Genomic DNA, 26,406 nt, shown 5'->3' with positions numbered 1-26,406 from the left:
ATCTTCTTCCGTCCAAGTGGACGTCATTTGTATCTCTGTCATTGTCGTGCCCTTGTAAGAAAGGATTCTTTGTAGGTTAGATTCTTTACTATTTGCTTACTTTGGAGTTTTGATTCATTATATTCTGAACATTTTCAATGCCATAATATCTGAAATGAAGAGTGTTTTTAATATAAATTCTGCTTATCTAAAGTAACAAAATTTTGTAACTACAAAACCCAGCCACTTAACTAAAAAATCTTATCTTAGGGTCATATCACTGTATGACTTTCTGCTGTGCGTTTTTATATTTGATTCTCTCAGGGTATAAATCCGTATCTTGTACAGTTTGAGGCTAAAGGAAATTTCCAGCAGATATAAAATGAAAAAGGATGAACACATGCGTTCCTATCATATAGTTTTGATAATAAGTGTTTTATGTTAGTTTTCCTTCCACTGTTAACTGGATTTTATTTGGTAATAATGTGTTTTCTTCTTTGTGTTCAAAGGGCAGCCATTCTACAAAAGTGGAAGCTGTGGTCAGAACTCTGATGAGAATCCAGCTGAGAGATCCAGGGGCTAAAGCACTTGTTTTCTCAACGGTACAATCAACATTTTCATCCTCATTGTTAACTCGGAGTGGCTTTCTGTTTCAAATCAGTTTTTATCTGAGAAATAATTGTTAATGTTTGCCAAAATGTAATTGAGATTTAGAATTACTGATAGATTTCTCCATGTTAGATTTTTTTTCTGTGTCCATTGGATAGAATTATTTTTAGAGAAATTTGATGATGCTTCACAAGGCAATTCCTATAGCTACATTTCATGTTTTTATATTAATCTTACTTAGGGATTTTCTTATATTATTTTTAAATTGGAATCTCTAACCTTGAAAGTCATTTCATGGATGAACTTGGTTAAGGCAAAGAAAATTAAAATAACCTATTGAATAAAAGGTATTGAGTAAAGCTTCTAGTTTTCATTTTTGGGAGATAACTAACCACATCCATTAAGCACTCTGTAATTTGTTTTCTGTTGTTTATGTTTATCATAATTCATTTACTGAAGACGCTCATTTTTTTTACCCTATCTTTAACCAGCATTTGATACAAAAAAATCTTTCAGGATAGAACAAAATATATTAATGGTATTATACTTGAAGATTTTGGTTTTGTTTACTTAATTCTGAGGTATAAAGGATATTTTGGTTTAGTCACTTTTCAAATTTTTGTTATATGAAAGCTGTTTGTAAATATTTATTTTCCTATTATTTTATGTGTTCTTAGTGGCAAGATGTATTAGACATTATTTCAAAAGCTCTCACTGATAACAACATGGAATTTGCACAGATCAGTCGTGTTAAGACATTTCAGGTATGTCAAAAGACTTTACTTATGTTTTTTTGGAGTGGATTCAGTTGCAAATTGAAACTGCTCTTAACTAGCTTACTTGCATTTATTGTCTTGTGTCGTATAAACCACAAAAACATGGTTTGAGTTCTTGATTAACTATAAAATTAACATTTAAAGGCAAAGTAAAGAAATTGCATTTATTTTCCATCTATTCAGTTATACCCATAGCAAACCATATTTAAAGATCTTCTGATTTGAGGTCTGTTTCTTTAATATAGGAAGAGATGGCCTATGACGCACCTTTTGAATGGACAGAGGCCTCATTGCCCCTGGGATTAAGCTCTAAAGTCACTGCATTAGGCAAACTGCGTATGGTTAAACTATGCTTACATCACACTCAGCACAATGACAGGTGCACACCTAAGTGACAAACACCAAAAAAACCACCAAGAGTAAATTTAGTAGATTCATGTCTCTTACCTCACACTCATTCTTGCATTCTTTCTCTCACTTTTTTTCCTCTAAGCTCATATAGTTTAATTTGCATACATCACATACATGTATCTTGTGATTCCATTATATATCATAAAGAACAAGAGAGGTTATGTGACACTTTTTTTCATAAAGTCAAGCAATAAGTTTATGTTTTCTAAAATTGGTAATTTTACATTTAATTTTCTTAGTCACTACATTTCACAATGACCTGGGTACCGTTAGGCATTTTAACATGAGCTACCTATAATATACTGCTCTTATTTTTAACTATCCAGCTAAAATTTAAACGTACCTTTCTTTTTTAGGAGAACCTTTCAGCATTTAAACATGATCCCCAAATCAATATTTTGCTGCTGCCCCTGCACACAGGTTCTAATGGATTAACTATCATCGAAGCAACTCATGTTCTCTTGGTGGAGCCCATACTGAACCCTGCCCATGAGCTTCAGGCCATAGGAAGGGTGCACCGGATTGGACAAACAAAGTAAGGGCTAAAGTTAACATCAGTAATATTTGCTCCAGTTTCTAAGATACAGATCAGCATTTAAACTCTTCATTTATGTTCATCATAACCTATTCATTTTTAGTTACTTCCTTATGTATTAAATTTTCAAGTGTTATTAGATGACCAGAGACATTTTGAGATTTGCAACCCTCCCTCCTCCAAGCAGCAAACCCCAAATTCTCCCAGATTTTTGTCTCCTCCTTTAGAAACTACCCTGATCATTTCATCAAAACAGCTTCTTAAAATACTTAAGACAACTACTAAGTTGAAGGCATGTATCATAACTTTGAGAAGAAATGACTTTTGATTGGCTGAAGTAGCCTGTATTTAAAAGAAGGTATATTTCGTACATGAGTGAAAACAAACAGCTCTTTTATAAATTCTTCCCCTTAGGAAAATACAGCCTTTCAGGTCCACTCTAAGAGACAATTCGTTAAGCTGAAGGCGCAAAGTAATCCTAATAGTAGATATTATGTAGTATGTACTACTTTTATTCAAATGTCAGAATGGACAATTATCCTTTATAAGGTCTCTCAGATGTATTACCTCCTGGATGTTAGATGCTTTGAATTTTTTTTTTAAATGCATCCATACTAAGCACTCATGAAATCAATATTGATTGAATACTTACCATATGTCAGGTGTTATGCTAGATCCTGAAGATGCAGATTGCATAAGACATCATTTGTTTCCCCAAGGAGATCACTATGTGGTACAGGAAACATGATTTAACATATTATAGTAGAGTGTGAGAAAATATAATAGAAGTACTGTGGTAACAAAAGAAGGGAGTGATCTCTTGTGCCCTAGAGAGTCAGGAAAGGCTTCATTAGATTGACTCTTAAAGGAATAATTATTCCAAAGTTGGGCTAGAAAAGCGTGCTCACACAGCCAGAGTTGCCTGTGCAGAAACACAGAGGAAATAAATAACATGATATTTCTAGGGACCCTAAGAAGTGAAATTGCTGGAGTATAAAGTATGTGGAGAGGAGTGGCCGGAGACGAGGTCTTGTATGCCGTCCTCAGAAAGGTGGCCTGCTTTGTAAGCAGTGGCTGGGAGAGCAAATGATGACTTTTAACCTCAAGCAAGAAAGAGACGTGTTCATCAGGCAAAATAATATAATTGTAATAAATGCAAGCTTGTTCTAAATTACTACCAAGTAGCATTTGAAACGTACTTCTGTCTTATTGGGTTACTGCTTTTTGTTTGGTTTGGGTTTTTGGCGGTGGGGTGGGGGGAGCAGGGCGCTGGTTTTTTTGCTTTTTGGTTTTGTGTTATATCTTTAAACATTGAGTTCTTATCATTATCTTCTAAAGCATACAGTGGACTCATCCCAGATGTAACGCCACAAGTCTAAAAAGGCCACTCAACACTGTTTTACAATCCTACTATGCTTCCCTAGTAAATAGATTTTTATACTTTCTGAGGAGACTCTCTTAAGTCTCCTGTATCTTCCTCCCCTTTGAGGATGATCTTGCCTCATTCAGAGAAAACAGATACAGTCAGATTAGAAGTGCCTCATCTTTCCATCACCAGCTTGAACAGTCTACCCACATCAATACCCACATAGTTCATTCAGTAAGATTTTATTGAGCTCCTCCTGTGTGCCAAGCACTGTTCTAAGTACTTGAGATGCCCTCACAGGGCTTAAACTCTAGTTGTAGGGGGTTGGTAGAGAGACAAATGGTAAACAATAAACATAATAAGTGAAATATATACTATGCTAGGAGCAAGGAAAAGAGGATTAAGAGTGCAGGCGGCTGGGCAGGAAGGCATGGAGGTTCTTATGAAGAAGGTAACAGCCGAACAAAGAAATGTGAAATGAGATAAAAAAGAAAGTTATGCAGATACCTGCCATCTCTGCCTCCGCTTTCTGCCTAAAAGTCCATCCTCCACACAGCAGCCAAAAGGACTTCTAAAGTATAACCAAGAATAATTCAAATTATGCATTAAACCCACTGATGGCAAGAATCCAAATTTTTGCCATGCCCTACAAGACCCTATGTGATTTGACCTCCCTGCCCTTGGTTTACAATATGCTGTGGCCATGCTAGCCTTCTTTCTGCCCCTCAGACATTTTAAGCTTTTGCCAAGCACGTTCTCTTCCCAGGACTTTGCATTTATTTGCTGCTGCTTCTACCTGGAAGCCCCTTCCACTCCTCCTTTTCTTACTAGCTGTCTCATCCCCATCAGTCATGCTTCAAGTCAAGTGTCACCCTCCTCATGTCATTGTCTGCACCTGAAAATATCTTATTTTGTGTGTCTCCCCTCAATAGATACTTGTTCACTCAGATTAAATCATTTGTTGTATTCACTGTTGACCATTGCCCCCGCCAGCACCTGGTTTAGTCCCTGCCACGGTAGATACCAACTGACTGACGAATATAACATATAATGTATGAAGTTTGTTTGTTCTAATTTGTTTTAAGGTGTTTTTAAACTTATAATTGTTATGTACCTTCTAGACCCACTATTGTACACAGATTCTTAATTAAAGCAACAATAGAAGAAAGAATGCAAGCAATGCTGAAAACCGCCGAGAGGAGGTACGTAACAGTTTACTTCAAGTGGACAGGAGAAGTTTTCCTGTTCATAAAAGGTTGTATAGGTGTGTAGAACTTCTTCACCTAGATGACCACTTAGTCAACCAAAAGATATAAGTGCAAATACTTTTTAAAAGCATGGTATGGCATTTTACCTCTCCAAAATTTCCCAGTTAGTACTTTGGGCATTCTATATTTGACTTAGTTTATTAATAGGGATTGTAATATATAAAAATACTTAAACTGTCCTACTATTAAAGAAACTTCAGTTCAGAGCTAGTATACTTTAAATCACCCATGTGTATTGGGGCAGGGGGTGGAGGGAGGAACTATCGTACATTTCTTTGCCACTGGATTACTTTTTAAATGAAATCTATCTTTATGTCCAACCTAAAAGCTTTAGTCTGATAGCTGTAACATGAAATTTAGAGTGCTGCTTGATACATCACACTGGTTAGTCACATGCAGGTAGAAAGGTCTGGACTTAAAACTAGGCCGGTAATTGTGGCATTAATTTCAAAGGCAGAACAGAAGCAGAGAGACCAGAACAGCCTTAATTTTGAAAACTTAAGTTTGGAATCATAAAACTTCCTAACATTTATTTCCTAATTAATTTTCTTTAAAGTCATTTTGAAACATAAACTAATACCTAACTGAATCCTTGTGAGATAGGTATGATTGGAAGATACACTCAGAAGAGATAATTGCCTTAGAAGGGATTGTTTCCACAGAGGTACTTTGCATAGCAAAGAAACCATTGGAAACCAGAAATTCTCTTTCATTGGGGGTCTGGGAAAGAAAGGCTACCACAAGAGCTTTTTGCCTCAAACATGAAGGCTTTTTGTTAGTGGTGTTTCCATATGTCACAGAATTCAGTGCTTATATATAAGCTGCCTCAATAAAACAGCAATTAAAAGAGCTGTTGAATTTTTCTTGAAACAAATTAACTTCAGATACTAAGAAGGTAAGTTGTAAGGTGAGAGCTTTAGTACTAGCTGGCCGGGGTTTTGTTTCTGTGTTTTATTAATTGTGCAGAGAAAGACATTTTATGACCAAGTTTGAAAATGGTATATAGAAATCTTCACTAATTTTAAGAAGTTATAATAATGATCCCATTGCCTACTTTCTTCCAGGAGTTTCCTATAACTCAATTATAAAAACTTAGAACAAATATGTTCTTATATAAGAATATAATATTATGTACTATTATGTCTTATATTATTATTATAAAGACAAATAGAATAATTTATTCCTTGGGGTTTCTTTCTGATTCTGCTCACTTGCAAAATCCTGCAGTCACACAAGCCCATCAGCGAAACATTCCGAGGCCTCTGTCTTGACCGTGGCTGATCTGGCAGACCTATTTACCAAAGAAACTGAAGACCTTGAATGAAGTACACTTGATTCAGTACACAGACTTTAATGTGTTTTAAATTTTTCATAGTTTAAAGAATAAAGTTGTAAGTTAAACAATCCAATAGATGTCAGTAAACAGTGTTCTTAGTTGAATGAATTTATTTCTTTTTCAGTTGTACAGTGTCCTAGTAGTTATTGAGTCCTTTCCAATATACTGTTTCCACAATAGCTATAAAGATTTTTAATTCTACACTCCCAATAAAATATTTGTTTTTGTTCCAAAGAGTACCTCTATCTGAGGGAATTAAGAGAGGTAATGTGTACTTTTCTTTTGGTAAGATCAGTCTTAAAAAGAGTTAGAATAACAGAGTAAGTCAACTAGTCTCGTTGTACATGACCTGGTATACTCTACCAACTAGATCTCATCTTTGAAAGAGCCTTCAGTATCTTTAGCACATGATTCACCAATATCTTATTAGTGATATTTTTAAAAGATGGTGAATTATGTTAGCTCCTAATTCTTTGAGTAGATGTAGACTGTAACTCCATAAATAGTAACTTTAGAGTAATGCAACTCCTAACAATAAGTTAATATTAGGCAATTATTTCTTTTCTCTGTATCTTGCCACTAAAAATCAAAACACTGCACACTTTAAGTATTTCTATTCTATGTTAAGTATTATCAGTGTAAGCAGTTAACTTTAGCCTTTCTAAGTGTATTAATGTTTACTTTCCTTAAAATTATCTAAACTGCTTTCTCTACTTTTAATTTGTCTTATTGAGTTTTTACATGTTTTAAGATTGATGTATCTGTAAATATTGCAATGTTTATCATTTCAATTCTTATCATTATAATATGGCAGGGTTTTTTTTATCGTTATTATACTAATGTCCTGGGTTCTTTTCCTTTCCCATGTTCTCGTGTAACTAGACTTTTAATCATTAATATCTAAATTTATGATAGGATTTGTTATTTCATTCCACTAGAACTTTCCTCAAGGACTAGTATTTGATCTTTGGAGCAAGAGAATGTCATATTCACATAAGCAAATAATTGCAAGTGATAATAACGTAGTGTTTCTTCTTCTGTGAAGAATTAATGGACTTTGAAATTGCTAAATAAGGAGTAGCTTGTTGTATCCTAGCCGTTTGATGTAATACAGATGTTCTTGATTTGTTTTCTTTGAGCCTTCAGAGTTTTAAATGACCCTCAGGACTCATTAGCTCCTACTTAGTTGCCCAGAAAACTGTAATAGAAATATACCCTGGATCACATTTGTCCTAGAGGCTTTGGTGCTTAGTTAAGGTGCATTTTCTTATTCTGGTTTATAGGGTGACATAATTCAACTGAAGAAAACACACACACATTTTTGGTGCTTATTTTCTTCAGTTGAAGGAAGATATGCATTGATTCTTTTATATGAAATATTAAACAGAACTATTATTTTTGTAGCTCTTTACATGTTATAAAGAGCTTTCCTATACATTCACGTGCTTAATTTGCCCAACAGTCCTGTGAAGTTGATATAATTAATATCATTCCTGTTTGAAAGGTAGAGAACTGAGATTCAGAAATACTGAGAAATGTGCCTATGACACACAGCAAGTAAACAGTGGAGCCAAGGTCCCCTGACTGCAAATCTCATGTTCTTTCTCTAAATCATATACCTTGTTGAGATTCAGAAGGCCCATGGTTATAATTTAATGATGAACATATTTCAGTATTTCTTTTTGTTTGTTTCCTAGTATTCCTTTCTGCGCTACAGTTTTAGGGAAAACAATTTGATATGCTTTAATTTTGTAAAAAAAAAGAAATATAAATATATAAATATACCTATCTGTATTAGAGAAAACCTGCTCTTATTTATTTCTGTAAAATATTATCAATTAAATAAATATTTTAGTGTAAATTGAAATTTGGGGATTTATTTAATTTCTGATCCATAGAACATACTGCGTGGTTTTGGGGGTTTTGTTTTGTTTTGTTTTTGTTTTTTGGGGGGGATTGTTTTTTGTTTGTTTTGGTCTCTCGACAAAAGGTGTCAAAATTGTTTATACCACAGAATCCTATATTTTATAGACATTTATTATTTCTTCAAAACTGTTGTGACACTTCTCCCAAATGATTGTTCAGAACAAATTCAGATCTCGTCCCCACATCTTGGCTGTAAGCAAAGGACTTCTTTGTTTCCTCCTTCCATCATTTTATATTCTCTGAAATATCACTATACTTATAAATAGTTGTTCTTAAATGGGTGCTTTATTAATGAACCAGTGAGAAAAAAAAAAATGAGGTAGTTCGAGTCCTTAGCTGAAATGCATGTGGATCTGGGGCCACATCTCTGTTTAAAGAATCAAAGTGAGCTTACTAGGACTGAAAAGACTTATTTATAGGCAATGTGAAATGCATATACCTAATTCCTTAGTCTTTTGCTTCAAACCCAGGTAGCTTTACTATGTCTATTGCAGCTTCATCTTTTCTCTCTGTATGTGATCTCAGTAGAATGGCCCATGTTTTAGTGATACAGTATTAGGGATTGGTCCCTTTCATATCATATTAATAACAAAAAACTGAAAACTCTCTACATTGATAATTCAACATATAACCACAAATTCTTTATAAACAATTATCAGACTTAACAATACTTGTCAAAATATTTAGGATTTGAATTTAATAATGCAAGATTAATCAACTCAAGTTACCTTGTTAAGTAGACAAAGGAAGAAATGATGTCTTTTAAATCTTCTGCTCTCGTTTACTAGTCCTCCCAAGATTTAGTGTGCTTAGTTCTTTATGTTTATTAAACTACAGGATAGTCTTCGAGAAATGCAAAACTCACCTGTGCTAGAAGACCTCAGCCTTAGTTAAGCTGAATAAAAAGTATCTTTCAGTTTTTCTAGAATTTAAACGAAATCCCACAATTATATGCCATTTCTTAATTTATAACTGACATATCAATATAAAAATGAAATGTTATTAAAACGGTACAGTACAAGCAATGTGTTTTAAACCTGTCTACTCTGATAAAGGAAATCTAATCCTCAATGATGCTTCTTCAAAGTGGGATCAATCAACTCTATATTTTATATAATTTACAAGAATTTCCATGTACTTCTGTTACATTGTGAATGTGATGTAAACACTATCACACGTAAGGCTTGAATATGAACCACTTGCCAGCCTTCCTTTAGAGGAAGGCTGTGTGAGTAATTGATAACCCCAAAGGGAATTCAGTTCTCACAGTGGGTATATGGTGTTGCCTCTGAGTTGAATAACAGACAGTATCACGTACAGAAAATAGCAGGAGAACTTGGCTGGGACCAAAGTTGGCATCTCCAGCTTTCCCATTCCTTCAGTCAGGCTTTCAGAGACCTGCATACCTTGTCTTTTAAGTTCCCATACCATCCCTTAACCCTATTCCGTTATTTAATATCAGTGACTCTCAAGACTGATTTTGTCCATTAAAACTGACTTTGCTATATTGAAACCAAATCCTTTGTACTATAGCATATGCTTTTTACTTGCAAAATAGAAATAAAATTTAACCTCCATTATCTGTGTAATGATTCTTTGTATGGGTGACTATTATTATTATTAAATTATTAGGTAACTTTTGCTTTCTGCCTTTCAGATATTCCATACCTTCAGCCTTTACTTAAAGAACTCCCTCTCCAAACCCCTTTGGTATCTTTGTCTCCTAATAAACCTGCTCTTATGTTCCACATCCTTGATAGAGCCTATTCAAGGAGCAATTTTGAGCAAGGACCTGTTTTCAACACATGGGATCTTTTCAGATCCGTGATTTGTATGTCTCACGGTTCTGATCCCTGAACTCTCCGTGTCTTAGCAAACATCTGTGCCCAGATTTCCTTAGAAACTACTTCCTCCTCACTTTATTAATAATTTATTTGGGGTATATCTACTGAGATGACCTGCGCTTATTTTCTTTCAAGACCATTTCATGTATATTTGCCACATCCCTAATTCTGAGCTCAGAATTATAAAGGCACCTTATGCCCCTTTGTTTCCCTGCTTCCCAATCAAATGAGTGCTACACCAGTTTTTTTTTTCCAGACTGTTTGTAAAAATGTCCATCAACTAAAATGAAAACACTACTGTTTGTTGACCATACTGAGTATATTTTCCTTTGGCTGTCACAGAATATTGTCTTCTTTGCTCAGTGCAAACCTGTGTTTTAAAAGGGAATGTATTTTAGTCCCTGATCTCGCTCTATTGTATTAGAATGTTTATAAATGATTAGCTAGCTATAAAACTGTTAAAAGCATCATTGTGGAATATTGCTTAATTAAAACTTCCTCAGTGCTTTTCACTTTTTAATTGATAATCAGATTACTGCTTATATGCTGCAGGTGACCGCTTCTACCCTGAACTCATTCAGCTTCCCAGAGAATTGTCTACCAGCATGATACAGTACAAGTAAAGGTGTTACATAGCACTTCGCCTTCCTATCAAGTTGTTAACGATGACTCAATTAAGTAGACATCCAGTTTATGCAGTGAGTTGTTTTTAAGGGAGGATTACTTTTACTCATGATCTTTCCATATACATACAGCAAAAGATTAGCACGTTTCCTACTTAAATGGCTTTGGTCTTTCAAGCATCACCATAAAGATCTTTACTGAGGGCTTCCCTGGTGGTGCAGTGGTTGAGAGTCTGCCTGCCAATGCAAGGGACATGGGTTCATGCCCCGGTCCGGGAAGATCCCACATGCCGCGGAGCGGCTGGGCCCATGAGCCATGGCCGTACTGAGGGCTTCCCTGGTGGTGCAGTGGTTGAGAGTCTGCCTGCCAATGCAAGGGACATGGGTTCATGCCCCGGTCCGGGAAGATCCCACATGCCGCGGAGCGGCTGGGCCCATGAGCCATGGCCGCTGAGCCTGCGCGTCCGGAGCCTGTGCTCCACGACGGGAGAGGCCACAACAGTGAGAGGCACGCATACCCAAAAAAAAAAAAAAAAAAGATCTTGATTGAGTAAACTACTTTTTAATTCTCTCTCCCTTCCTTCCTCTTTGTTCTTTTCCTCCTTGGTTTTAAAACTGTATGTCTAGGTACTGGAAGAGCAGTTTATTCACCATCACGTAAAAGGGTACTTATCAGACCCCCACCCAAGTGTCCTAACCTGGAGTCAGTGGGCCCTTGGGAGGAAGAGGTTTCCCAGATGAGCTTCAGAGGATAAGCCCCCCAAATTGTATACAGTCTGCAGCTCCCTGGAGAGAGTCCTGTAGCAGCCCAAACTGACAAAGACATAACCCATATGAACAGAAGGTCTTTAGAGTCCTCAATAATTTTGATGCACATAAAGGTCCTGAGACCAAAAATTTTGCGAACAACTACAATAGAGTCTTTTTAAATTATCTTCAATGTCTCCTCACCAAGAACAAGGCAAGGAATGGGCTAAATTTTTCTAGCCAAGTTTGTGGTAAGTTGCTATATACACAATTTTATTGATCATAGGCAAAGGCCTACTGTAGAAAGAAGTCTACCCACGCAGCGACAGCAAGTCTGGTGGACTGTAGCACAAGGAGTTCCATTTAATTTTGCATCTTACACTTTGTTTTAAAAAAAGTTAAATGGTTGAGGTTGCTTATAACAGCTGACTTTAAACCAAAAGCCATCTCCGTATGAATACAAAGTAAACTGATATTCAGAGTGACTGCTCTATGACCACAGAGATACTTGTCACCTGTGAGGCTCAGTTTTATGAGGCATTTTGTCTAGGCTGTAATCCCAGTTATCCAATCAAACACTGTGTGTTGCTGTGACAGTGTTTTACAGATATGATTAAAGTCCATAATCAGCTGACCTTAAGGGAGATTATTCTGGATGACCTGGGCAGGCTTGGTTTAATCAGTTGAATGGCCTTCGAAGCAGAAATGAAACTTCCCAGAAGAAATTCCATCTGTGGGCAGCAGTTTCAGCTCATGCCTGAGAGTTCCAGCCTGCCCTTCCCGATGGCCTACCCTATGGACTTGCCTAACTGGCCTCCACGGTCACATGAGCCAATACCTTGCCATAAGTCCTGGTTTTGTTTCTCTGGTTGAACTCCGACTCATACACTACCCTTGGGGAAACAAATGGGTGATAGGGTTTATGCTACCACTTTTAAATAGCATCGTAATGTTTCTAAGAAAACATACCCCAAAGTGTTTAGCCATGACTTAAACATCAAAGAATAAAGATTGCACCCCCAAAAATAGGACAGTTTATGAGTATCATTGGCTCATTAGTGGCCTCTGGTGTGGCATGTACACATTCTAGGGATAGGCAAGGAAATCCATTAAGATGTGGAAAGAAGATATTGGAACTTACACAGAGTGGAGGGTTATTTATAAAGGAGAAATTAAGCTTCCTCTTATTTAATATCAGATCAACACCAACACCTTTATTCCCATCCATTCATATGGCAATCACATGTCATCTGTGTAAGTGAATATGGGAGCTACGATACTATCAGGCAAAGAAAGTGTGAAGAATTTCATCCTTATAAGATGTCAGCAGGGAGGAACTAGTCTACTGAATGCAGAGGAGGACAGGCCTGAAGCATCCAGCATGATTTTGATTATCCGTGAGAAAGGAAATTTTAAACAAAATGAGTTCTCAAAGGAGATAGTGAAATCGTTTATGAAAGATTTTAAGTACAAGTGAACTTTCAGGCTCTTTTAAATCTTGTAGATGAAGCACTGTGGTATTTTCCATTTTAGATTTTTCTTTCTCCCCGAATACGTGGTGTTAAGTTCCAGAATCTCTTTAGCCAAGTGAATAATAACAAAAAAAAAGGGAAGCTGCTATTTCCTTTTCTAAAAAGTTTAAATATACAACTATTTCTTTTTAAAAATTTATCAAAGAATTCAGTGAATTCAGTAGAACGGGCATTGCCTCTCTTTGGGTGTGCAGTAAATAGTTGCTGAATTTAATTCGTTGAAATAAGTGGTAAACACGGTCCACACCAGAGCAGAGCTGTGTGGGTTACTAAAACGTCTGCAAACGTCCTGTCCGTTAAAGAGCACCAGCTAATAAACACTGAGAAATAAGATAACACTTCTCCTATAACTGCACTATTCCTGTGTGTTTCATATTTAATTGTAAGACGTGCTGTTTGAATCTGTTCTTTGTGATATCAGGAACGAATTGTTACACTATTATCTCTCTAAGATTGATTGAAAATTGCCTAAAGCTATTTGTTTCTTTTGGACTCCTATGAATCCAGCTGCCAAGAAAAGTGCTGCCTCTGCCCTGAAATCACAAGGCAACAGCGGACCCCAGATATAAAGAAACAGTGAAACCTGCTGAGGAGACTACCATTCAGGATAAGACACTATAGTGTGTCTCTTATACTAGACAAAATCGTGGGTCGTTTTCCTTTTCAGTTGGAGGCAAACTGGACCTTAAAAAGCACTGATATCCAACAATAAAAAGACAAATAATCCAATTTTTAAATGGGCAAAGGATTTTTTAATAGAAATATTTTTATTTCAAAACAAAAACATCAAAATCTTAAGAAGCCTAAGAGTTCTATAAAATTACTTCAAAAAACATCATGTATATTTTGTATTGCCACAATATAATATCACTAAACATGTTTGCCCTCAAATACGATTATCAGGTAGTCAGTACAAACAGTAGCCATTCTAACCTTAAGGGGTTTTTTTTTTCCAGCTTTAATGAGGAATAATTGACAAATATAATTGTATATATTTAAGGTATACAATGTGATGATTTGATATACATATACATTGTGAAATGATTACCAAAATAAGACAATTAACACATCTATCACCTCACATAATTAACTCTGTGTGTATGTGTGGTAAGAAGACAAGATATATTCTCAGCAAGTTTCAGTATACAATATTATTAACTATGGTCATCATACTGTACATACTCATAACTGAAAGTCTGTAAACTTTGACATATATCTCCCCTCTGAGGAAGATAAGTGACCAATAAGCACATGAAAAGATGATCAACAGCATTAGTCACTCGGGAAATGTAAATCAAAACCATCAAAACCCTAATGAAGAGGTTGGTGGAGGGGGAGAGAGGAATGAATAAGCAGAGCCCAGAGGATTTTTAGGGCAGTGAAACAATTCTGTATGGTGGCTACAATGGTGGATACATGCTGCTATTTATTGTCAAAACCTGTATAGAGTCTACACCACCAAGAGTGAACCCTAATGTAAACTATGGACCTTGAGTGATAACGATGTGACAAAATAGGTTCATCAGTTGTAACAAGTTACAAATTTACCACTTTGATATGTGATATTGATAGTGGGAGACTTGGGGGTAGGTGGAGATGGGTGGGAGGTTTCTGAGAACACTGTATGTGCTGCTCAATTTTTCTGTGAACCTAAAATGGCTAAAAAAAAATGAACTCTATTAAAAAGAAAAGACACACAATGAAATATCATTTCACACCCACTAGGATGACTATAATCAAAACAATGACAAGTTTGGGCAAGGAAATGGAAAATTAGAACCCTCATATAGTGCTGGTGGGAATGTAAAATGGTATAGCCACTTTGGAAAACAGTTTGTCCACTTCTTAAAAAGTTAAACATACACTTACCAGCTATGCCACTCCTAAGTGTTTACTGAAAAGAAAACATATATCCATACAATGACTTGAATGTGAATAATTTGGCAGTTCTGCAAATTGTTAAACATAGAGTTACCATATGACCCAGGAATTCCATTCCTAGGAATATTAGTCATCTAGGGCTGCCATAACAAAATACCACAGTCTGGGTGGCTTAAACAACAGGAATTTTATCCTCACAGTTCTGGAGGCTAGAGGTTGAAGATCAAGGTGTCCTCACATGGTCTCTCCTCCGTGTGCATCCACCCCTAGTGTCTCTCTTCTTAGAAGGACACAAGTCATATTGAATTAGGGCCCCCACCCTAAAACTTGTTCTTATCAGCATTATTTACAGTATACAAAAGTGGAAACAACACAAATGTCGGTCAGATGATACATGGATAAACAAAATGTTGTATATATTTACAATGGAATATTATTTGGACACAGTAAAGAAAAAATGTACTGAGACGTGCTACAAAAGGATGGATCTTGAAAACATGCTAAGTGAAAGAAACCAGTAGTAAAAATACTATATGCTCCTATTTATATGAAATGTCTAGAATAGTCAAATCTGTAGAATCTAAAAAGTGCATTAGTGGTTGCCTAGGTCTGGGGGTGCTGGGGTATGTGGAGTGACTGCTAAGGGGCATGAGGTTTCTTTATGGCATGATGAAAATATTTTAAACTTAGATTGTAGTGATAGTTGCACAATTCTGTGAGTATACTTAAAAAATTGAATTGTACACTTCGATGGCTGGGTTTTATGGTATATGAATTATATCTCAATAAAAACATTTTAAAACATTTTTTAACACAGCACAAGGGTTTTTTGGTTTTTTAAAAGTAATTTGGCATGCAAAAGCTTTAGAAGAGCCTATTCTAGATTAAAATGAGACAGATGGTCTTCAAAATATCAGGCATATTTTGTTGAGAATATTGTACTGGGGGCCTGTGAATCTCATTGATATCTGGCAGCCACAGTTAAAATGTGTGTGTGTGTAGCATCTGGAATAGCTAGCTGTAACTGACACTCAACTGAATAGATAGCCATGGGATTGGAATGAATAAAGAATGCATAGATAGGGCTTCCCTGGTGGCGCAGTGGTTGAGAGTCCACCTGCCGATGCAGGGGACACGGGTTCGTGCCCCGGTCCGGGAAGATCCCACATGCCGCAGAGCGGCTGGGCCCGTGAACCATGGCCACCGAGCCTGCGCGTCCGGAGCCTGTGCTCTGCAACGGGAGAGGCCACAACAGTGAGAGGCCCGCATACCGCAAAAAAAAAAAAAAAAAAAATGCATAGATAAAGTTCTTAGACATGAAACAAAGGTGACTATTATCTTTCAAAGACTCGTTAACCCTCACGATATTCTTAGTAAAGCCTTAATTTGGCACACTTGCCAGTTTCCAATAAAGAATCATATGGTCTTCCAACTCACCTAATGACTGTAAATCTTATAACTTCAACCTAGTGGGTTCTTCCCATCCTAGAGACGCAATATAGTGCCAATCTTCCTTTGACACTCAAATATTGAGTTGAACGATTGAACTGTAAGGCTCAGCTAAAGGAATGCATTTGTGATGTGAGCTGTGGAATGAGCTATGAGCAATGGCATGAGTCAGGGATTCTCAACCTTAGCATTACTGACTGACATTTGGGGCTAGATAACTCTTGTGGGGAATGTCCTGTGCTCCATAAGATGTTTAGCTGTATCTCTGGCCTCTACTCATGAGATGCTATTAGCATACCCCACCCCCAAAATGACAACCAAAAATGCTCCCAGGCATAAGCAAATATCTCTGGGGGGTACAAAATTGAGAAGAATAAGTCAAGAAATACTTAATCATTTTCCATGGTAATAACACAGACCATGTATCAAAAGGAAAATTCCATATATTTGACTTTTACTTCACTAGTATAAGCTCTGTTGGTTTGTAATATTAAGAATATTGTGTAATAAGTGGTGTCACTGATATTACAAATTTAGGTGACCATATTATTTGCCAAGGATATTTGGAAGATTGTCATATTTTGCTCTTAAATTTGAATCTGATGTTGAATGGCCAGCGCGGAGCCACAGAAAGAATTATATTTGTATTATAGTAAAAGACTGCCCTTGGACACATAAATGGAAACATTTCAAAGCAATTGAAATGTAGTTGTATAATTAACTTTGCCATGTAGCAAAAGATTTGCTATCCAGTGACAGAGAATTTGCAAATACCCTCGATATCTTTATCATTATGGACACCAGCTCATCATGGCAGAACTCACCTTCATTGTCCTTCAAGCCTATCAATTAAATCATCTAAGAAAAAAGGATGTAATCTTGTAAGTTTTGATACATCGTACTTCAAGGGTTTTAAATGTGAATTTACTGCATTCTGAACCTGTGGTGTGGACAGCGTCTGTCCACACATTTGAATATGTCATAACATTAATATAATATCACTCTGTGACATTAGTTTTCCCACTGAAAAGTCTTCACCTGCCTCAAGAGGGCCATAAGTAGACCTGATGCCTCTGCCTTTAAGAAGCTGGGGTTAAATGGTTCCTAACTTTCTTCCATCCTCCCTCCCTCCTTCCTTACCTCCTTCCTTCCTTCTGCCTTCCTTCCTTTCTTCCTCCCTCTTTCCCTCCCTCCTTCCCTCCCTCCCTCCTTCCCTCCCTCCTTTAATAAGCACCACTGAGACACTAAAGCTAGCATCCCCACCCACCCTTTGCAATTATTCTACAGGGAACCATGGACAAGCTATCCTCTCCTATGTGCAGAATGGGAGGCTTTACCAAGAACCGGCCCCAGAGTTCAAGTCCATGATATTGGCTACAGATATTCACTAAAGGAATATAAGCTTATAGAAGGAAAGTCTTCTCCCAAAACTTTCAAAAAATGAAATGAATTTGTTAATTGGAATTTTCATTAACTAATGGTATAAGAATAAAGCTACTGGCTGTTTCTTTTCAGTATCTCATTAAATGGCACTCCATCTTTCCCTTACTTAAGACAAAGATCTTTTTCTTCTCTCATCCTTCACATCTAATCCATCACTCCACCTTCAAAATACATCTGGACTCCAACTACTTTTCATCACCTCCACAGCTGCCACCTAGCCCCTGCCATACTCACTCTTAACTGGATTATTTGACAGCTTCCTAGAGCATTTTCCCAACACAGCCACCAATGTGATCATTTTAAGATATATGACAGATAATGTCCTAGCTCTGTGCAAAATTCTCTCATGGTTATTCAACTCAGAGAGAAACCTAATCCTCATGAAGGCTGGAAGGCCACGGCCGATCTGAGCCCCTGCAACCTCTCTGTCCTCAAGTCCCACACTGCCCCTCTATCCTCCTGTTCCATCCTCAGGGTGCTTCTTGTACCTGGAGCATTCTCAAGCATGCTTTCTCAGGGCCTTTGAAATGACTGTTCCCCCAGGTACTCACATGACCCACTGTCTCACTTCCTTTGAGCCTCTGCTCCAATGTCAGCTTATCAGTGAGGCTGACTTGAGAATCCTACACAAAATTGCACCCTTCCCTTCTACCACGTCATTCTATCCCCCTTATTGCTTTATTTTCTCTAAGCTCTTATCACCATCTGACATATATTCATTTTATACATTTTCTCCATCTTCCTCAATAGAAAATCAACTCCATAAGAGCTGAAATTTTATTTTGTTTACCTCTATAGCCCATTACCTGGTAAAAAGATCAACAGATACTTGTTGAAAGCCTGAATGAATAAAAATATCCTTACCCCCAAGATCAAGTGGGATTCATCCAAGGTTTACAAGGCTGGTTCTACATTCAAAAATCAAGTAATGTAGTCCAACACATCAACAGGCTAAAGAAAAATCACATGATTATATCAAATGCTTAAAAAGCATTTGACAAATTCCAACACCCATTTATGATAAAAACTCTCAACAAACTAGGAATTGAAGGGAGTTTCCTCAACTTGACAAAGAATATCTACAAAAAACCTATAGCTAACATCATACTTAATGGTGAGAAACTCAAAGTTTTCCTACTAAAATCTGGAACAAGTCAAGGATATGCTCTCTCACCACAGCTTATCAACATCATACTGGAAGTTCTAGCTAATGAAATAAGACAAGGAACGGAAATAAAATATATACAGATTTAGGTATAAATCTAACAAAATATATACAAAATCCATATGAAGAAAATGACAAAACTCTGATGAATGAAATCAAAAAGCTACTAAATAAAGAGATAGTCCATGTTCATGGATAAGAAGGCACAATATTGTCAAATTGTCCGTTCTTTCCAACCAGATCTATAGGTTCAATGCAATCCTAATCAAACTTCCAGAAAGCCGTTTTATGGATATTGACAAACCGATTCACTTAACTGGCATTTCCTCTGAAAGGCAGATATGATGGTGTCCTTCAGTCTCTCACAGTGGTAAAACTTAGAAATGTCATGAGGACTTTCTGTAGTATGTCGTTCCCAGATTCCTGTTAAGGAATTTTGTCTGAAGATACACCCCCTACCAGAAAATTTCCTCATTTCAAGTCCTTTATTTAAATTTGCTTCACCTATGAAGCAACTTAATTTTATCATCCGTAGATTTCTGACTTTAAATAGAAATCAAGTTAACCAAGAAGAAAGTACAAATGCCAGTCATGTCTTATTTTTTAATCCACATTTTCATCAGGCCTAACAGGGGTTCAGTATCCTGATCTGTCTTATTCTTTGGCTAGGAATGTCCTATATCATTGGTTCTCAAACTATAACACTATAGCCTGCATCAAAATCCCCTGGAGGGCTTGTTAAAACACAGAATGCGGGGCCCTGCCCCTAAAGTTTCTGATGCAGTAGGTTTGGGTGGGGTCCAATAATTTCTAATAAGTTCTGAAATGATGCTGGTCCTACTGGTACAGGGACCACACTTTGAGTACTGCTGCTCAGTGTGTGCAGTGCCTATAGTATCTCTCCAATGGTGTGTCTCCTTTTTAATTATGAAGACCTTAAGTTGGTCAGAAATATGATGTGTCAATGTTCCAGCGCTCTATCATGTTATATGATATTGAGATAGAAAGACAAGCTGCATTTGTCTGCCATCCACTTAGAAGGATCAATGCATTGATCTTTCATTGCCACCAAATGAAGTACCACTTCAAAGTGTCTGAAGAATCAACTATAAATAGGATGTAAGAAATAGAGTAAGACAATTGTCATATGCCTCGGGGCAAACATATTTGCCATTTAAGTGCAGGCTTCCCTGGAGAAACACTGAGTGAATGTTAGCGTACTTATGTCAGAAACCTATAATATGAATTCCTTCACAGCGCAGTAAGAATCTTTAAGCATGGCTGCAAATTAGCTATGCTGTAATAATTTTGTATAAAGATTTCTCTTAAGATTAGCAGCTAAATAACACATGCTACCAGTAGATTGTGTTTTGACCTGCAACATTGTCTTATGCAGAAATCAACGAAATCATCATCTGTTCCAAAGATTTGATTCAGGTGGAAATTCCAAGACGTTTTTGTTGTTGTTGTTGTTAATGTTGCTGTTGTTTTTACAAAGAATTCCCAGCCCTATATATAATAGGTTTATTTGAAATACATAAATGTGGGGCTTTTCCTCCTTGTATAGATATTCTGGGCTGAAAGGGTGATATGCTCCATTCTCTCCTCAGCTGGTGGAGGCTACCACTTTAACAGGGGGAACCACGGCAATCTGTAAAAGTCCAATCCTGTATGGTCAACCAAGAATACATACTATGCATTTTTAAATTGCCTTCAAGTCAGTTAATGGCTTGGAGAACAGGTAACACATACTTTTATTGTCTAGATATAAATCTATTAAGCTCAACGTTAGTTTTATTTGTTGAAAGTTAGAATTAACCTATGAAAAATAAAGAAAGTGAGGGGAAGAGATTTATCCTTTTTTTGAATATCTATTGTGACAAGCACCGTTCAGGTATTGTAATTACCTAGAAGCGTTCTTTCTAGGTAAAGAATGTTAAGGAGTAATTGAGGCTAAGCAGCACAGAAAATTAGGTTCTCTGGATAGGAATTCACATTCCTTTGAAAGAGCCTGATCATTTAGTGATACCTGTAGCTCCTCAGAAATATCAGGCTCTTCTAAGAATGATACTATATATTAACAACTGCTTTCTGTAAGGTCGAATCTTAAACGGCACCGCGAAACAGAGGAAAGCTTCAAGTGAGCTTTATTAGGGAGCGCTCCCAGGCGAGGTTCACTGGTCTGAGAGAAAGGGGCCAGAGAGGTCGCACCCGGGCGAGGGTTGGGCAAGATTTTATAGGGGAAGAAGGGAAAGGGGTGTGGTGAATCTGGGAGGGCGCAAGGTATTCCTTATTTGGTGGTCTTTTCGGGTATCCTAGGGGACGGTTAGTCCCGCCCCTCGAAAGGCGGGAAGGCTGGGCCGGGTTCAAAGTCCCCAGGTCAGTTCCTGGAACTGGGTGGTCCGGAATGTCTCCAGGGCAGTTTCTGGAATCGGGTGGTCCGGAGAATTTCGGTCTGATGCAACCTGTGAATCTGATTGTTTTCCCCTGCCTCAGGCCAGTTGGCCTTACACCCCGACATCTTTGGTGTAATGGGGCTGCGTTCTGATCTCTGGCTACTTCATGCTGAATGGGGGCGTCGAAAGGGGAGTCGGGCGACCAGAGGTCCAAGGCTTCGGGGAGGCCAGTGGGGGGTTCTGTAGGAAGCAAGGTGTAAGGACCGAGGAGCATTTGGTTTGTGGCCACCCGAGAGACTTCCTCCATGCGCCTGAGAAGGAACCTAAGAAAACAGGGAGCAAACGTGAGCAAGATACAGATGAGAATTAAGGGGCCTAAGATTGGTGTTAGCCAGGTATAGAGGGTGGATCGCCGCCAATCGGGAATTGGGGAGGCGGACTGTTGGTGTTTGCGTTGGAGTTCTTCTCTTAAGCGATGGAGGGCTTTTACGTTGTCTTCGACGAGTCCTGTTTCATTGATGTAATAGCAGCATTCCTCCTGTAGGAAGAGGCAGGTACCTCCTTTGTCGGCCGTCAGGAGATCCAGGGCTCGTCAATTCTGGAGAGCGACTCGGGCTATGGAGGTGATTTGGCGCTGGAGAGAGGAGATGGAGCCCGCGGAGGCTTCAATGGCTAGCTGGAGTTTATGTTCTAAGTCGCGGGATGTTGAAACACTATGTGTTAGAGCTCCCCCCCGAGGCCTGCAGCAACCAGGGAGGAGGCGAGACAGATGCCTGCGACCAGAGGAAGAAAGATAGCTCTTTTTCGTCGGGTAAAGGGCGGCGTGATTAGCGAGGAAAATTCGGCTTGGCTATACAGTGTGAGTTGTGGGACGAGAGAGAGTTGTGGGATACATGGGAAGGGGGAGGAAGAATTGATCTCTTTTGTGAGGGAACCATTGCACCACAAAAACATGCCTGGTGGTGCTTCAACTGATGTGTTTACCGTGAGGGATGAGTTGCAAAGAAACCCAGTATCAGCTAGATTTGGGCGGCTGCCGTAACAGATGGTGAGATTTTTCGAATCAAGGAGGCAGAAGGGAAGCCGGGTTCAGGCGAGGGGAGAGATCAAGAGAAATAGCTGGGTTTTCAATAAACAGTAGGTGGAACTCCTGGATGCGGGAGGGGCCCAGGAGGGAGAGAGACTTGTGGCCTAGGAGGTCGACCAGCGGGTGGGAGGAAAACACGGTTAGTGGGTGGGCCAGAGTCAGTTTGAGTGCTTGTTTGGTCAGTTCGGCTGCCGCTGCTAGCGCCCGAAGGCAGGGTTGCCATCCCCGAATGGTTGAATGGTTGGGTCTAGCTGTTTGGAGAGGTAAGCCACGGGGCGGTAGGAAGGCCCTACAGGCTGGGCAAGGAGTCCAGTGGCTATTCCGGCCCGTTCATCCACAAAAAGGTGCAAAGGTCGGTTTGGGTTGGGCAGAGAAAGAGGAGGAGAAGATATCAGAGCGTTGGAGGGTGAGAAAGGCCTGCCGAACGGCGGAAGGAGAGGTGAGGGGTCCTTGAGGGGTTTCTTTAGCGGCTAGATATCAGGGTTTAGCGAGGAGAGCAAAGTTAGGGATCCAGTGTCGGAAAAATCCTATAAGGCCCCAAAAGGAGAGAATTTGTTCCGCTGTTTCCGGAGGCTGGAGTTCACGGATAATCCGGGTGCGATTGGCTGTTAGACCTTTTGTGGTAGGGGTAAGGTGGAGCCCCAGGTAAGTTACAGAAGATACAGATAACTGAGCCTTGGCTGGGGAGACCCGATAACCGCGAGAGCCAAGGTAATTGAGGAGATCTGCAGTATGTTGTCTTGAGAGGCTGAGAGATGGGCTACAAAGGAGGAGGTCATCTACATATTGAAGGAGTGTGCTGGGGGTAAGGGAACAGGAAGTGAGGTCCCGTGCGAGCGCCTGACCAAAGAGGTGAGGACTGTCGCGGAAGCCCTGGGGAAGAACTGTCCAGGTGAGCTGACTGGAAGTATGAGTATCCGGATCCGTCCAGGTAAAGGCAAAGAGGAAATAGGAGTCGGGATGTAGGGGGATAGTGAAAAAGGCATCTTTGAGATCCAGAACCATAAAGTGGGTTGTGGATGGGGGGATATGGGAGAGCAAGGTGTATGGGTTTGGTACTACTGGGTGGAGAGGAATTATGGCCTCATTGATTATTCGGAGGTCCTGGACCAGGCGATAATCCCCAGAGGCCTGCAGACAGGCAGGATGGGGGTGTTGCAGGGAGAGTCAGTAGGGATAAGGAGTCCCTGGTTTAGGAGTCTGGTGATAATAGGTTGTAGGCCCCTAAGGTGAGTCTCAGAGATGGGAAATTGGGGCCTTGATGGAAATTTGGAGGGGTCCTTTAGGCGGATGAGGACGGGGGAATGGTGTGTTGCTATTATGGGCTTAGAAGTTTCCCAGACTTGGGGATTGATTGGGTTCGGTGTGATTGGAAGAGGGGGATACGAGGGGGAGGGTTCTAGAAACAGGCCGAGAAGAGGAAGCAAGAGTTGGGAGGAGGGGACCTTAGGGTCAAGTCTAACCAGCTGGAGGGAGGCCCCTAAGTGGAAAAGGACATCTCGGCCTAGCAAGGGAACTGGGCAGGATGGTATGACTAAGAAGGAATGAGTAAAAGGGAGTCCTTCGATATGACATGGGAGTGGACCGGTCTGGAGTGGGAAGGATGGTTTGCCATCAATACCCATGACCGAGATCTGGGAAGGAGAAACTGGCCCGGAATAAGTAGGCAGGACCGAATAGGTAGCCCCCGTGTCCACCAGAAACGAGATGGACTTACCCGCTACCTGTAGCGTTACCCTGGGCTTGGTGAGGGTGATGGGGGTCTAAGAGTCTGGGCGCCGTCAGTCGTCAGCCAATTCCAGCAGTTCGAGTGGTAATGCCGTTGGGTCGGCCTGCCCCCCGCGCGGAGACGCTGAGGGAGGGCCAGTCGTAGGGCAGTCACTCTTCCAATGGCCCGTTAGCCTACAGCTGGGACAGGGCTTAGAAGGAGGTCGGGGATTGGGACATTGGCAAGCCTGTATTTGGAGATAGGGTCCTTAGAGAGGTAATTAAGGTATAATGAGGTCATATGTGTTGGTCGTAATTCAATATGCCTGACGTCCTTAAAAGAAAAGGAGATTGAGACACAGACACAACCATGCACAGAAGGAAGACCAGGTGAAGACACAGGGGACGATGTATCTATAAGCTAAGGAGAGAGGCCTCAGAAGAAGTCAACCCTGCTGACACTTTTATCTTGAAAATCTAGTCTCCAAAACAGTGAGACAATAAAATTGTGTTGTTTAAGTTACTCAGTCTGACCACAAACGCGGTGGCTTAAAACAGTAGAAATGGATTCTTTCCAGGTCTGGAAGCCAGAAGTTTGAAATCAACTTTACTGGCATGGAATCAAGATGTTGGCAGGGCTATACTCTCCTGGGAAGCTCTGGGGGAAAATCCCTTCCTTGTCTCTTCCAGCTTCTGGGGCTTCCGGCATTCCTTGGCTTATGGCTGCATCACTCCAAGCTGTGCCTTTGTGATCATGTGCCTTTACCTCTTCTGTCTGTGTCTTCCCTTTGCCTCTCTTTTATACTGATACTTGTAATTGCATTCAGGGCCCACCAGGTTAATCCAGATAATCTCCCCTTGTCATAACCCTTCACTTAGTTACTTTTATAAAGACCTTTTCCCATATAAGGTACAAGTTACAGGTTCCAGGGGTTAGGACCAGCATCGTTGGGAGCCATTATTCAGCCTAATGGGGGGGATGCATTCAGATACTCACTGAGCGAACACAAGTTGCCTTCTTGTTACCCTTGCATTAGTAATGCTTAATGAACAAGATGTTCAGTGGACCTGCTCATGTTGAGATCAGGGAGAGATGAAGAGTGGAAAAGAGAACACTGAGCCTTAAAAACCGTTGCAGAATATTTCTATAGTGACTTCAGCTTTGAGCTTTAGCCTCCTATTTTAAAGTGTTAAAGTTTATATTTTGGAATGGAAATAAGTAATTTGAATGTAAAAGTAGGATACAGATCCAGCCAGTAAGTGTCGGCAGTCTTTTACTGTTGCACCCAGTCTTGCTATTCAGTATAGGACTTTGCATACCAGAAATCGTGCTCTTTCCCCTCTGCCTATCCTCCCATCTCAGAGGCACAGAATGACAGGTGACTGTGTGTTAGAGCAGCTCACGTTTGTGTGGGAACAGCACTTTTGACCTCTGAATCTCTGGTGGCAAAGGGCCCAGAAAGGAAGAAGCAACTCTGAGACTCCTTTAACCCTTTTCTGTCACCTGTGGCCTCTTCCCGGGAATCAGAAACCACCAGGTGTGTCCGTGTCCCCATTTGCCCAGCACGTGAGCTTTGTTCCTTTGACTCCTCGAATGCTACCTAAGGTGAACCCTCTACCACTTTCAAGAGGAGGTCAGTGGTTGCTGGCTCCTGGGCTGCCAACAACGTCTGATAATAATAATAATGCCTCCTATTTAGTTTAGTATTTGATACCAAAGAGCACTTTGGGGCAGGTTCTGCCTTCCAGATACTGGAAATACAAAAGCAGAGAAGACACATTTTCAGCCCTTAGGCATCATTTCAACCCAGTTAATTATAACTCATTCAAGCCCAAAAACTCAAGGAGGATGAGAGAGGTATTACTATGCTCATCCTCCAAATGAGGGAGCTTAGGGTTAAAAGCTTATTTAAAAAAAAAAAAAAAAAAAGTAAAATTGTGACTTTTATACAGACATAAGAATGGACATGCATTAAAGATTTTGTTTAAATCATTCAGTGTGGGAACCAGGCAGATGTTAAAGCTGGTTCAGAAAAGAAGTCAAGGGAACCCCTTGGCGGTCCAGTGGTTAAGACTCTGTGCTCTCACTGCCCAAGGGCCCGGGTTCAATCCCTAGCTGGGGAACTAAAATCCTGCAAGCTGCATGGCCAAAAAAGAAAGTCTAGAAGCACATATTTGTGTGGAACAAAGGAAGGAAGGTTGAAGTGAACTGTAGATGGAAGCACAACTGTTCCCCCTTCTCACCCCCCCTTCACCCCCCTACGTTGGTGGCAGAGGGAGACTGAAGGAAGTCAATAGAACTCATACCAGACAGGACAGAATTTGT

The 26,406-nt window shown here is 39.5% G+C and overlaps 1 protein-coding gene across 5 annotated transcripts in view; it reads left to right on the top strand.

Moving 5' to 3' along the window:
- Nucleotides 1-9,648, top strand: part of SHPRH (SNF2 histone linker PHD RING helicase) — an 82,808-nt gene extending 73,160 nt beyond the window's left edge. For 2 of the 5 annotated variants that reach the window (XM_030853241.2, XM_030853242.3), the window contains exons 26-30: nt 489-581; nt 1,266-1,352; nt 2,132-2,310; nt 4,798-4,878; nt 6,172-9,648. In XM_030853241.2, the coding sequence (XP_030709101.1) occupies nt 489-581; nt 1,266-1,352; nt 2,132-2,310; nt 4,798-4,878; nt 6,172-6,268 (537 nt within the window). In that variant the 3' untranslated portion in view covers nt 6,269-9,648. Of the gene's footprint in view, nt 1-488; nt 582-1,265; nt 1,353-2,131; nt 2,311-4,797; nt 4,879-6,171 lie in introns of those variants that run through there. The other 3 variants (XR_009558744.1, XR_009558745.1, XR_004038746.2) reach the window with 3 other exon arrangements.
- Nucleotides 9,649-26,406: the final 16,758 nt, after the last annotated feature.

Source organism: Globicephala melas, chromosome 14 (assembly GCF_963455315.2).
Source record: "Globicephala melas chromosome 14, mGloMel1.2, whole genome shotgun sequence".
Taxonomy (NCBI): Eukaryota; Metazoa; Chordata; class Mammalia; order Artiodactyla; family Delphinidae; genus Globicephala; species Globicephala melas.
The sequence above is the reverse complement of the archived record's forward strand: the minus strand, read 5'-3'. Positions and strand labels throughout refer to the sequence as shown.